Source organism: Caloenas nicobarica, chromosome 20 (genome assembly GCF_036013445.1).
Source record: "Caloenas nicobarica isolate bCalNic1 chromosome 20, bCalNic1.hap1, whole genome shotgun sequence".
NCBI classification, from domain to species: domain Eukaryota; kingdom Metazoa; phylum Chordata; class Aves; order Columbiformes; family Columbidae; genus Caloenas; species Caloenas nicobarica.
Window position 1 is genome coordinate 3,314,700 of NC_088264.1, and position 12,330 is coordinate 3,327,029.

Genomic DNA, 12,330 nt, shown 5'->3' on the forward strand with positions numbered 1-12,330 from the left:
CTAGCAGCCAGCTCCAGGAGAGCGTTTTGACACTGCTGATCACAGCAGTGGACAACCTAAGGGGAGCTGATCTTCTCTGAGTTGCTTCAGCTGCAAACGCTCTTCTCATTTGCAGCCAGGCTTCCCTCATTTTCAGCCATCTGCAAAAAGGTAGGCCTTTCTTTTTTTCAATGGTGACTTGTGCCTGGGCAGAAATTGCTGAAATTCAGAGAACTGTTCTCCAAACGCTCCCAAGTCTCCCGCCCTGATGCTCCGCAGTGCTGCTGTCAGCCTGGAGAAGAGAAGCTCTGGGGAGACCTTATCGTGGCCTTTCCGTACTTAAAAGGGGCCTATACGGAAGATGAGGACAGACCTTTTAGCAGGGCCTGTTGTGATAGAACAAGGGGTGATGGTTTTAAACTAAAGGAGGGAGATTCAGGCCGGACATGAGGAAGGAATTGTTGGCCCTGAGGGTGGTGAGAGCCTGGCCCAGGTTGGCCAGAGAGGTGGTGGATGAACCATCCCTGGAGACATCCCAGGCCAGGCTGGACGGGGCTCTGAGCAACCGGAGCTGGTGCAGATGTCCCTGCTCAGGGCAGGGGGGCACTGGGGGAGCTGGGGAGGTCCCTTCAACCCAAACTGTTCTGTGATTCTGTGCTGGCCACCTTGGCCGTGATGGGTACCATATGGGTACCATCCCTCCAGCAAAGTGTGCGGTAGAGCTTGGTGTCTCCTCAAGCTCTCTTATCTCTACACCCTGTTATTTATTTTTTAAATCGTATTTATTATTTTGAAAAGCTTGCGAAGAGCGATTAATAACCCAAAGAAGCCTTAGCTTGTAAACGCGACTTGCAGAGCGTGTGTTACGGGAGGCTGATGTAACGGGACATGGAAGGCAGGCAGGGGCAGTGAAGAGCCGCTTTCTGCGGCCGGCTGTCAGCTGATGCCGCTCCCTCCGCCTGCTCAGCGCTTTTCCACATCCCGGCACTGAAACGCAGACGCTGGAGCCGAGCCGGGGCCTCTTCCCTCCGTCTCTTCCCTCCGCCTCAGCTCCCCCTCGCTGGGCCGGTGCTGCCCGCAGGCCCGTGTCGCTGTGCCGGGGGTGCCAGCGTGCGGCCGCCCATCTCAGAGGAAGCATTTTGGGGCCGTTTCTCTGCAAAAGCTGGTCTCCTTTGCAAAAGTGTCGTGCCTTCCAAGGTGGCAGGCGAGACCAGGTGTGTGCTGGACAATACGCTATAGATGGAAAAGGAAGTGTAAAATAGAAGGTGTCTCTGAAATGCAACTGTGGCTGGTGCTCCCAGTCCTCTCCGATCCCGGGGTGGTGCTGGCTGCAATAAGCCGCTCTTTCAGCAGCAACAACGAAAAGATAATTCTCTCCTAACCAAAAAGAACACCCTTGCAAAGTCCACTTCTTCTGAACTTTGCCTGTCTAGTTTTGCTGTTAACAGAAGTTAGTTGAAACTCCGCTTAAGTAACAATGGGAATCATGTTTTTGTCTTTCTTTTCTAAACAGCTCAATGACACCTGGAAAGAAGTTACAGGGTCTTGTAGCTGCTGCGATCACTCCAATGACTCCTGATGGGTGAGTATGACCCTGTGTCACAACATGGCGTGTTGTCAGAGTTGCACTGCTGATTGTTACCTTAAAACCCTGCCTCCTTTCTTATTTGGAATTGATCATTTTGGGGTTTGTTTTTAAATTGGATTTCTGATGAGATGGAGAAGCTACTAGGTTGGTTCCTTTAGCACTAGTGGATTCCTTTTGCCTCCTCCTATTGTCCAGCAAGTGCTGTAGGTCTGGGTTTGGAGAGTTCGGATCAGTCTCCTACCTCTTTTTCTATTGCTTTTATACTTGCAAATTAAATCACAGTAAGGTTATAGAGTATTGCGGTATCTTCCCACTTGTTAAGGCAAATCACAGTCCTAATTAAAAAGAGCTCTTGAGAGCTAGAAAATAATTGTCAAAATCTGATGTCCTTTTAGACTTTTCTTTACCCTAGCTAACTCATGCATGCATTCATGTGTGTATATGTGTGCATGGAATTAGTTTAAACCGGAAGAAAATATTGCAAGGGCTGCACAGTTCCGAAAATAACATCGAACTGAAACTTGAAGTTCAGCCTTCTGCAAAGCAGCGATGGTAAACAGATGTCCTCCCTGCTGCCTTGGGATGTTGCAAGACCGAGTTGTTTGGAGTCAGCAAAGGAACCTGAGCTTCTCTGATGGGGGGATGTGTCCAGATGTGTGCGTGTTTCTGAGGGAGATGGTGGAGATTTGCCAGAACAGTCCCCTCAAAGTGATCCTTCGCTTTTGGAAAGCGCTGCAAAGCACGGTACTGTCTCAGGGAACTCGTTTGCATTGCAGTCACTGCTTGCTTTCTTGCCTTAAAGGAAACTTATTTCCAATTTCATTTTTTATTACTACTCAAATTTATTGCAACATGGTGTTTGGAGAGCGATCTGGACCTGCCACCTGGAATGCCTGGCTCTTATAAAATACATTCTGTGAAAGCAGCTGTGAAATTTTGGGTGATGTGTGAACCCAGTCAAGGTTCCAGAGTTGACTTCCAGATTATAGAGTTGGTCTATATGTTTGACAAATGAAAACAGCGGTGAAATATTATATACTGATAAAATAAGTTTGTCCTGCAGAGAAGATAAATCTAGAATTCAGTTTCCCCTGTTTGTCAGGGAAGTCTGTTGCTTTCCGTGTCCTTTAATGAGAGAGAAAGGTCAAAGTCACATCCAGCAGATGCCATTTCACGGTCTGTGTCCAGCAGTTACAAGTATGGTTTAACTATTTGCCAGCACTTGCACAAATATCTTTGTGCTCTCAAGAGGACTCCTGTCACCATCAACAATCAAAAAGGTTTGAGTGCCTCTTGTTCTCTCGTATCTCCCCAAAAAAGTCCTTTGCTGTGACAAGCCTGCAGTAATTACCAGTTGAGTTAAAAGATTGGAACAGTGAACTACTCGTGAGGAGGAAGAGAAACTGGAAGAAAGAATTCAGAACTGAACTGTTAACCTGAAATGTTAAACACATGCTTGAGGGTATCATACCTTGGGGTCATTTGTGTGTGTACAAATGCAAGGCTTCAAAAATAAAGATTTTTTTTGTTGGTTTTCTGAATCTCTATAAGTTTAAGGTTCCTGTGGGTGGAGACTTATGGTTGCTAAGGCTCTCAAGGTTGCTGCGGTTCCTTTCGTTTCAGACAAATTAACCTTTTGGTGATTCGTCAATATGTGGATTATCTCGTAAGCGAGCAGAACGTGAAGAGCGTCTTTGGTAAGTGTTTTTTTGACAGAAACTGTGCTACACCCCTTTTGCCTGGTTGGCGATCCGATGATATCTTGCCAGAAAAGAGCCGTAGTGGGAGGGACTGTGGATGTGGGATGATCCTAGACATTTGTGTTAATCAGTGGAGAGAGTGTAAGCAATACTTAAGGCATCTGGTTTTGCCTACACCCCATTTCTGTGTGGCATAAATTAAGCATCGCCTTCATACAGTGGCATTTCTATAGGTGAGCGGATAATGTTGTCTTGGCAGAGAAGACTCAACCAAATGATTCTTCCCTTTGCCAGTTGTCTGGTTCAACAACATCAGCTCACAAGTCCAGGGAATTCAGTGGGCTCATCAAAGCCAAATGGGCTTCTTCAGGAGACCTGTGGTGCACCGGGTGACACCAAGGCTAGCTGGTGTCCCTTTGGGCGCTTGTCCCAGCCTGGCTCACTGCTGGGGCAGGACGTCGCGTGTGCTGGGCCGGAGATGCTCGCGGGCAGTTTCCCAGTTTCAGCAGCTGATTCTGTCTCCTCCCTCCCGCCGCTGCTGATCCTGGAACACCCAGGTCTCCAATACAAACATTTACTGATGGTAACACTGCAATCCCCATGCAGATGCTATCCTAAAATGAGTTGGGGTAAAAATAGTTTTGTTTAATATCACCAGAAGTGTCAGTTCTTGTTTTCAGTAAAACCGGTGCATGCAGGCCAGGCCTCAGCAAGTGTGTTCTTTTGTGTTGGAACAGTGAATGGCACAACAGGAGAAGGACTGTCCCTCAGCATCCAGGAGAGGAAGCAATTGGCAGAAGAATGGGTGTGCCAAGGAAAAGACAAGTGAGTAGCTGTGAGTGACCGGGGAATTCCAGATCTTGTGTTGTGATACAGGCCTACCTGACTGATTCCAAAGCCACATCTGCTGACGGCGTTTTTTCTTGTAGCATTTTGTTGTTAGGCTTTGCTCCTCAGCTCCTTTATCATAGCAGTCTGTGGTTTTGGCACTGCCAGGTAGCTGGTGTCCTTTCCTGCTGCTCAGAGCCCTTCTCTTTGATACACTGAGGGGCAGGGGGACAAAAAAGGGCTGTGCCCTTTGCTTATTCTTGAAAAGAGATGAAAGTAAAGAGCAGTCTGCCAATTTATGCCCTGTGAGCATTTTTGAACCTGTTAATATATTAAATGATCTGGTTTGGGGGAAGCTGGGGTGTAAAGTGTTTCGGTGCTTCCCTAAAGGTGCAAAGTCAGCAGCAGAAGAAGGAATTCAAGACGGATCTGCAGCTGTGTATCCAATTGCAGTTCCACTCTCCATCCTTTGTACCTGTCATAGTCTTGTGTCACTCACCATTGCCTTCCCCTTAGTTGCTGTGTCAGAGGATGTGGAGAGGAGGAAGCATATGGGGTGTGAAGGGTAGTGACCAGAAATAAACTGGTGTGAAGGCTCGCAGTCTGTGTGGATATAAAGGAGAAACACAGAAATGGGACCAATGGACCGGAACCTGGGAGATTCCCTTGGCAGGAGCAGATGAGCAGTCAAAGGTGCTGCTGTGATATCGAACTCTCTGGTAGTTCTCCAGATAAATTGGTTTAGAAAGCAAAGATATGCTTTGATATCCTTTCCTTTTCCCAACTTCCCCTTAAATCCTTAATCTCTTAATTTTAACTTCCTAATAAAATGCTGAGATTTGTCCCTCCTGACAGCCTTGCAGCAAGGAGTCACTGATTGATGTTTGCAAACGTGTTTTCTTTTTTCCACCACCAGCTGCTTGCCACTGACAGCATTTTCTCTGTGTGTCTGCTTGTCAGGTCAACACAGGTTCAAACCCCTTTTCGGTCAGATCTAGTGCAGTGAAGGTCTTCTGCTGTGGCTTCCCGGTCTGAGGCAATTAATTTTGGCAGGCTGATACTTTTCACCATCACTGAAATGTCCCCAAACCTTTTGAATTTGTTCTTGTGCAGATTGGATCATGTCATCATTCATGTGGGAGCACTAAGTCTGCCAGAGTCCCAAGAGCTGGTGTGTATATGATGTTTCCTTTTCACTATGTGTGTAATACATATAAATCAGATGTACTTTAAGATACTTTCCATTCTCTCGTTTATAGGCAAGACATGCAGCAGCCATCGGTGCTAGTGGTATTGCTGTAATAGCCCCCTTCTTCTTCAAACCCACAAATAAAGGTGAGTAGATGTGATTGCCAGACCGGCCGAGGCCCTTTTCTATTGCCCTCCAAACCTTTAACATGGATAAAAGATGAATACAATCTTCTTTCTTTGAAAAGTGCTCTGATGATAATATTCGCACGCTTGTCGTATCTGGTGTCATGCAAAAGCAAAACCTACAAGAAGCATCTTTTTGAAGATGGGAGATACCAGAAGTCTCCCAGTAGGCAGGATGTCTTTTGGGATGTATTTTGTTAGCCTCTTACAAAAAGAGGAGTTGCTTATGGAAAGAGTAGTTAACTAGTTGGTCTTCTGAACAGATAGTATGGAGTTCACACTTGATCTGGGCCACACTGGGGAGCGGTTGGGTACATGCTGACCCTTGCTGGACACTGACGGAGTTGATAAACTGCTGATACACAGGTGTACTCCTTGTTACTGAGGTGATCGAGTTTGGTTCTGTGTGCCTAAGGTTACCTCAGAACTTATAAATGGAGTGTTTTGCTTTTCATATTGTGAACATAATGTAAAAGAGCCATGGGAAGTGGAGGTTTGTAACAGAAATGTTAAAAGTTGTCTGAATTAATGATGAATGGGAATGTTCTTATGAAAGCACTGGAAGAAACTGGAATGGATTGCCAGAATGGCTGGTATTGACAGCCAAGGACAATCAGTGGCAATCAAACTGCTAACAGCACAAAGATCAGCACAAAACCTTCACTGATAGCAGCAGGATGGCAGCGAGGTTTCAGCCACTGCGCTCCCTGCCATGCCAATGGGATGACCCTGAGATTTATGAAGGATGCAGGGAACAAGATTCTCAGGAAGAATGTCAACCGTAGTAACTCTTTGATTCCTAAAACATTACAAAAAAAGGTGTTTGAAAACCTGTTCATCACTAGCATTGAGCAGTACCCTGGGGAGGTGAATGTGAACTTGATGCCTTGTCTTCAGTGTTGCACATAAGTGACGCTGCTGAGACCACTTTGACATGCAGGTCTTGCAGTTTGCATGTGAGAGCATGCAGGAGTCGTATCTGTAAGGGAATGAGTGTGAGTTACTGAAATCGGTTTGGTTTAAAATAAATATCGTCTTTGCCTTCCTCAAGATCTTCCACTGGGTTTTGTTACATTTAATTTTTATGATTAGCTGTGTATGGTACACAAGCTGTAGATGACCTCTCCACAGAGCCTGGCTGCTGTGACTCTGAACTGTCTTTCCCTACAGAGAGTCTCCTTCTCTTATGGGAGTTCTTGCTTGTTTTCTTCCAGATGAGCTGATTGATTTCTTAGAGAAGGTTGCGTCTGAGGCCTCTGCGGTTCCATTTTATTACTATCACATTCCTCCTCTGACGGGTGTAAAGAGTAAGTCCTGCTTAGTCAGATCTTCCCGAGCCCATGAGCTGATCCAAATCAGAGTAATCTCGGTGGCTGGTGTAATGAATCTACCAGTGGTATGTGGCCTCTGCTCCTGCCACATGCAAGCTGTAATGGAAAGGATCCTTTCTAAAAATGGGAGGTGAATCCAAGACTGGAAAATAAATTGAATTCCTCTTCAACAGAAAAAAGTGCCAGTTTATGAATACTAAACAACCGCGATGGAGGAGGTGATGCTGACCAGGCTTTGCAATTAGTGTGGACCAGGATAGGTAATTGCCTTGGATAACCATAGTTTATTTCTGATTTTTTTCACAATAATTATCACAATCTCTTCTGGTGTACACTGACTGCATAGTCATGTTTGCTGTAAATTACATGTGAAACCACAGTGCTTCTCAATTCGTATTATTTAGCAGAGGAATGAAGAACAGAATACAAATCTTTGGTTACTTGCTCTAGACAACAGGTTATGTGGTGTTTCTGGATGTATTAATTTATATTTATTCTTAAATATGTTGTTGCCAGTTCATTCCCAAACTTTCTCTTATCCGGGGTTTTTCCCTTCTGATCTAATAAAAGTAATGGTGCAGAGAGGGTGGAAAGATGGTTTTTGTAGGACTCTGGGAAATAATCACACTGAAGTTGTCTTACGGGTGGTTATAGAGCTCTATAGTTTACCAGGCTCAGGGCAAAAGTGAACAACTTGTCTCCCTCTTGGGGACAAGTCAGGGAAGTCTCCCAGAAGAGGGGTGCATTTGTTCACATGAGATTGCTGTTCTGCACAGTTCGCGTTGAAGAGTTGCTGGATGGAATAAAAGAGCGGATCCCCACCTTCCAGGGTGTGAAGTTCAGCGGCACGGACCTCTTGGACCTTGCACAGTGTATAAACAAGAATGAGAGAGAACAGTTTGCATTTCTTTATGGGGTGGATGAGGTAAGAGGCTTCTCTTAAAAATTATTTCTTCTGTGGCATTCTCTTGCTTCAGGCTTGGGGAAAAAAGTAACCCTGGACATTCAGCACCAGGTAGTTTTGCTGCTCCCTCCCACCACCCTTTTTTTTTTTCCCCCTTGATTTTGTTACGTAAAGTAAAAATGTGTTTGTTTTTTCTCCTCCCACCCCAAACTAGCAACTGTTGGGTGCACTGGCAATAGGGGCAGATGGAGCAGTGGGAAGGTCAGTATGGCTTGGATTCTTTTCCCCTTGACACACACATGACCTTATTGTTGTACCCTCCACTATCTACACGCCGTTTCTTGGCAATATGTTAGTTTGATTATTGCTGCAGTCTGTAAGCGGACCCAAAGGTTTCAACATGTTTCTTTATCCTCATGGCAAATTTTTGAAGTAAGGAATTGCTTCATCATGTGGGTAAGGAAACAACCCAAACAGGTTAAAATCATGTACTTTAGTTCACATGAGAAGTCTGTGAGCAAAAGGGCTCTGCCGAGTTAATTTCTCATTTACTTTCTGCTCCTCATACCAGGCTGTTTAGATTAATTATTTCTGTGTTGCCTAATTGTTTCTTTTTATTTTTAAATTTGGAAATCACTTCCATTTGGAAAGGCCTGGGAAGTGAAATCTGCTCTCTAAACTCTTCCATAGGGCTTGGAATACTTCAGATGCTTGAAAGTAGAAACTGCACCTAGACTGCATGAGTCCCTATCATAATAATGGCATTTTTATAATGTCAACAGCAAAAGCCTCTGGTTACGTCTTTTTTTTTCAGTGGTTGTAAGTTCCCCTTTTGCATTACTGATTCTGTTTTTGGTTTGGGGTTTTTTTTTTGGCAGTACGTACAACTATTTAGGCCGAAAAACCAATCTGATGTTGCAAGCCTTTGCAAAGCCAGACCTCGCGTTAGCACGGAAGTATCAGGTACAGCACCTTCCCTGTTCCCGCTGGGCACAGCCTTTTCTCCTCTGGCTTTACTGCCGCTGTTTCCCATGTGGTTTTGTCATCCATACCCCGAGGCAGCTTTATTAGAGCAAACTTTTTTCAGCTCCAAGTGTCCTGCTTGTTATTCATCTTGCCTCTTTGACCAGTCCTTACCAAGTTCTAACCACCTATGCTTATCCTCCAGCCCTCTGATCTCACCTGTGCAGAGTGAGCAATGGCCTGGCCTTTTGCCTTGACCAAGTCCACAGCGGCCAAGGCCCTTGGCTGAGAATATTCTCTTGACGCCTTCCATGATATAGGGTAGAAAGCCGTCCCAAATCAGCTCTGCTTTGACCCCTGTTGGTGTTGGGCTCTTTGAAGATTCATGAGGAGTTCTGAGCAACTGACATACAAACTATACCCAATGTTTTTTATGTCCCACTGGGACATTCAAGACGTCCTTCTTTTGCCCTAAAATAGAAGTGACTGCGGGATGAATGTCTAAGAGACATCTGAAGGATGGTCTGCTCCTGGAAATCTCTTCACTGGGCAGTGGACAATCAGATTTGTAAACCTTTAGAGACTGATATGAGCCTTACCAGTGTTTCCAGACTGCTTGCAGCAAGGGACAGCTTGAACATGAGTGATAGGCAGGGAGCATTTTCTTATATCCCTCTCTTCCCTATTCCAATGGAATTCAATTAGTATTTCCCACAGGCTGGCCAGGTGGGCAAGGGATTTTCTCAAAGCTTGTGCAATAACTGTATAAGATGGAAATATCATAATAGCTCTAGATGCTTTTACATCTTAAAATTCGAAGAAGTGAATAAACTGCAGTCTGTCTTTTCTAGTTTCTCACCGGGGAATTTCTCAACTTCGTCATCAAACTAGGTAAGTCCTACCTCGCGCATGTCTCTCCTTGTATGTAAAAATGCAGACTCGATGCTCCAGAAACTCTCATGTTGCTGTACTCTCAGAACTTCCTTCCTGAAAGATTTCGCAGTGAGAAAATGTTGCATGTGCTGTTTCCCGAGTTGGTAGCAGCTCAACAAAGGGAGCTGACCAAGCATCCCCGACAGATTCCACTCTCCCTTCCTTCCTTCTTCTGTGAAACCTCACAGCTTTAAAGCTGTGTCTCTGTGGTTTACCCTTTGTCTTATCCTGACTCTTCCCGTGGGTTTTGTTGTTCTCTAAAAGCTCATTTCTAACTTTGTTTCTATAGAGTAATTTTCCTGGAATGGTGGTGCTCCAGTAGGAAAGCAGCTCTGATACTTTTCTCTCCTGCCTTGCTACAATTTAAGAGTAACTGTTCAAGTCTTGTACAAGGCCAAAGCGTTTTCAAATCTAATGATTTTTTAGAAACAAACCCAAGTTTTAATAAAGAAAGCAATTAAAACCAACCAAGTCAGAGCAGTGTGAGGAGACTGAATGGGACATTTCATGGTTTTCACTTAATGAAGAGAACCGTTCACTGTGGTTTTGCTATACATGTGCAAGCCCCAATGAATCTAGCTTAGCTTTAGTGCTTGGTTTTATTACTTGGGTTAAAAGTCAGGGGAAATGCATCGCTATTTAGCCTTACAGGTAAAGAGGCAAATGCTGAATTTCCAAAGGTGCGTAAGGAGACTTGAGCTACGGACAGAGAGGCCTCCTGAAGTTACCCATGGTGATTTAAGCTGGTACCCAATGTCATTGCACACGTCGGAAAGATGTTACAGGGCTTTATTTTATGTGAGTCTGCATGGAGAAATAGCTATGAGGCTGCAGATGTCAGGTTGCTGGGATGACTCAGCCTACCAGTGAAGGTAAATTTGAAGTAGCCCTATTTTGGCTTGGTTTACCTGTGGAGGACTCTCACCATCTTTTCTGTTGTCAGGGCTGTGTGGCAATACATTCTGGCAAGGAGAAAGGAACAACATGGTAGAGCTCTAGTTATCTGTAAAACTTGACACAGTGGTTTGTAAAGTGCATGTCCGAGAAAATACTCTGCTTGGTATTTTTAGGAGGGAAACGATAATGGTATAATACACACATAAATTTAATAAGTAGGTGTAATTTTTACTATAATGTGTTTCCTGTCTGCAGGCACAATCATCTCTTCTTAGTTACACTGTTCTCACTTCCGAGAAGTGCTTAAAGCCTGGTTTGTGCCGGATCGCACAGCAGCTCTGTGCTGCTGCTTTTTTGGACACCTGCATAGGGGTTTTAAGCAAAATAATCTGTAAAGGACCTGATTTTGCTTTTGTCCACCCAGGTTTTGGTGTCGCACAGACTAAAGCTGTAATGACATTTGTTTCTGGCATTCCCATGGGACCCCCGCGGCTTCCGCTTGTTGCCGCCTCTGAGGAGTTCATTGCCAAGGCCAAAGCGAAGCTGGACAGCATTGTGTGGCCTGACGGTGACTGATGTTCACTTCTCTGTCGATCTGGAAGCGGAGGCTCCTTTTCCGGTATTCGCTGTGACGTGACACATTCCCCGCATGCTGGGCTGCAGTTTCTTTCAGGGATTTGGCAACGCGCCGGAGCCCCTTCCTGCCAGGGCCAGCCTTGTTGGTGCCTTTTTGTGTAACTTTGCTCCCCTTGGAGCGCTGCACATCCCAGGACCAGCTGGTATCTTTTAGTAAAAAAATTAAACCAGCAAATTTTCCCCAGTTGAGGGATCCTGAGTCCTTTTATCTAGAAAGGAGAAAGATCTCTCTCTGCCCTCCCTCCAGCTAGATCATGCTTTGTCCTCTCCCTTCCTGAGCATTTCCAGCACTACACTGTGTTTTTATACATTGGTGTGAAACTGGTTGCTCAGACTGGTATCTTACTCTTTGTCACAAAGTCACTGGGACACTGACTATGAATATAAAATCCTGTTTAATCTGAGCTCATTGTCTTTGTTACATCTTAATGGAAAATCAAAAAAACCTTTTGCAACAGAAAGCTTTTGTCTCTTTAGTGAGCAGATATTTCTTCATCTTTGTCCTTGTGACTAAAACGGAGGTGGAATTGAACTGTGCATCCCTATATTGCATTGCAGAATATTGTCTTACACGTTAGAAAGTTGCTTACTGTCCGATTAGAAGCTGCTCTTTGGCACCCTGGATTTAGCCCTCTCCGTCAGCTTCGGCTCTTACTCACAGTACATGTGTCTGACAAATGCGAGGTCCTGTGCTGCTGTTCCTGGACCTCCTGCCTGCAAAAATGATGGTTTGGGGTGTTCGTAAGGAGGGGAGAGATGGGGGAAACTGCAGAGAGGCACGTGGTGAACTTTCTGTAACACAACAGCGTGGAAAATTCGAACTTCCTCTGGCTGTGTAACCACTGAACAAGAAATCACAGAATCCCAGAATGTCAGGGATCGGAAAGGACCTCGGAAGCTCATCCAGTGCAATCCCCCCGCCGGAGCAGGAACACCCAGATGAGGTTACACAGAAGGTGTCCAGGCGGGTTGGAATGTCTGCGGAGAAGGAGACTCCACAGCCTCCCTGGGCAGCCTGGGCCAGGCTCTGGCACCCGCACTGAGGAGAAGTTTCTTCTCATATTTAAGTGGAACCTCCTGTGTTCCAGTTTGCACCCATTGCCCCTTGTCCTGTCATTGGTTGTCACCGAGAAGAGCCTGGCTCCATCCTCCTGACACCCACCCTTTATATATTTATAAACATTAACGAGGCCCCCC

At 45.3% G+C, this 12,330-nt stretch overlaps 1 protein-coding gene across 2 annotated transcripts; it reads left to right on the forward strand.

Annotated features, from left to right (window-relative positions):
- The first annotated feature begins 1,019 nt into the window (after positions 1-1,019).
- On the forward strand, positions 1,020-11,504 carry NPL (N-acetylneuraminate pyruvate lyase). 2 transcript variants are annotated; one of them, XM_065649020.1, is made up of 12 exons: positions 1,020-1,193; positions 1,493-1,561; positions 3,191-3,264; positions 4,005-4,092; positions 5,209-5,266; positions 5,355-5,430; positions 6,684-6,776; positions 7,577-7,725; positions 7,919-7,965; positions 8,583-8,667; positions 9,519-9,558; positions 10,922-11,504. In XM_065649020.1, exons 2-12 carry the CDS (start codon positions 1,497-1,499, stop codon positions 11,071-11,073), a joined length of 927 nt encoding a protein of 308 aa, XP_065505092.1. In that variant the 5' UTR covers positions 1,020-1,193; positions 1,493-1,496; the 3' UTR covers positions 11,074-11,504. The 2 variants fall into 2 exon arrangements, with proteins under 2 accessions (XP_065505092.1, XP_065505091.1); XM_065649019.1 differs by having other exon boundaries at positions 1,130-1,193; positions 9,505-9,558; positions 10,922-10,994.
- Positions 11,505-12,330: the final 826 nt, after the last annotated feature.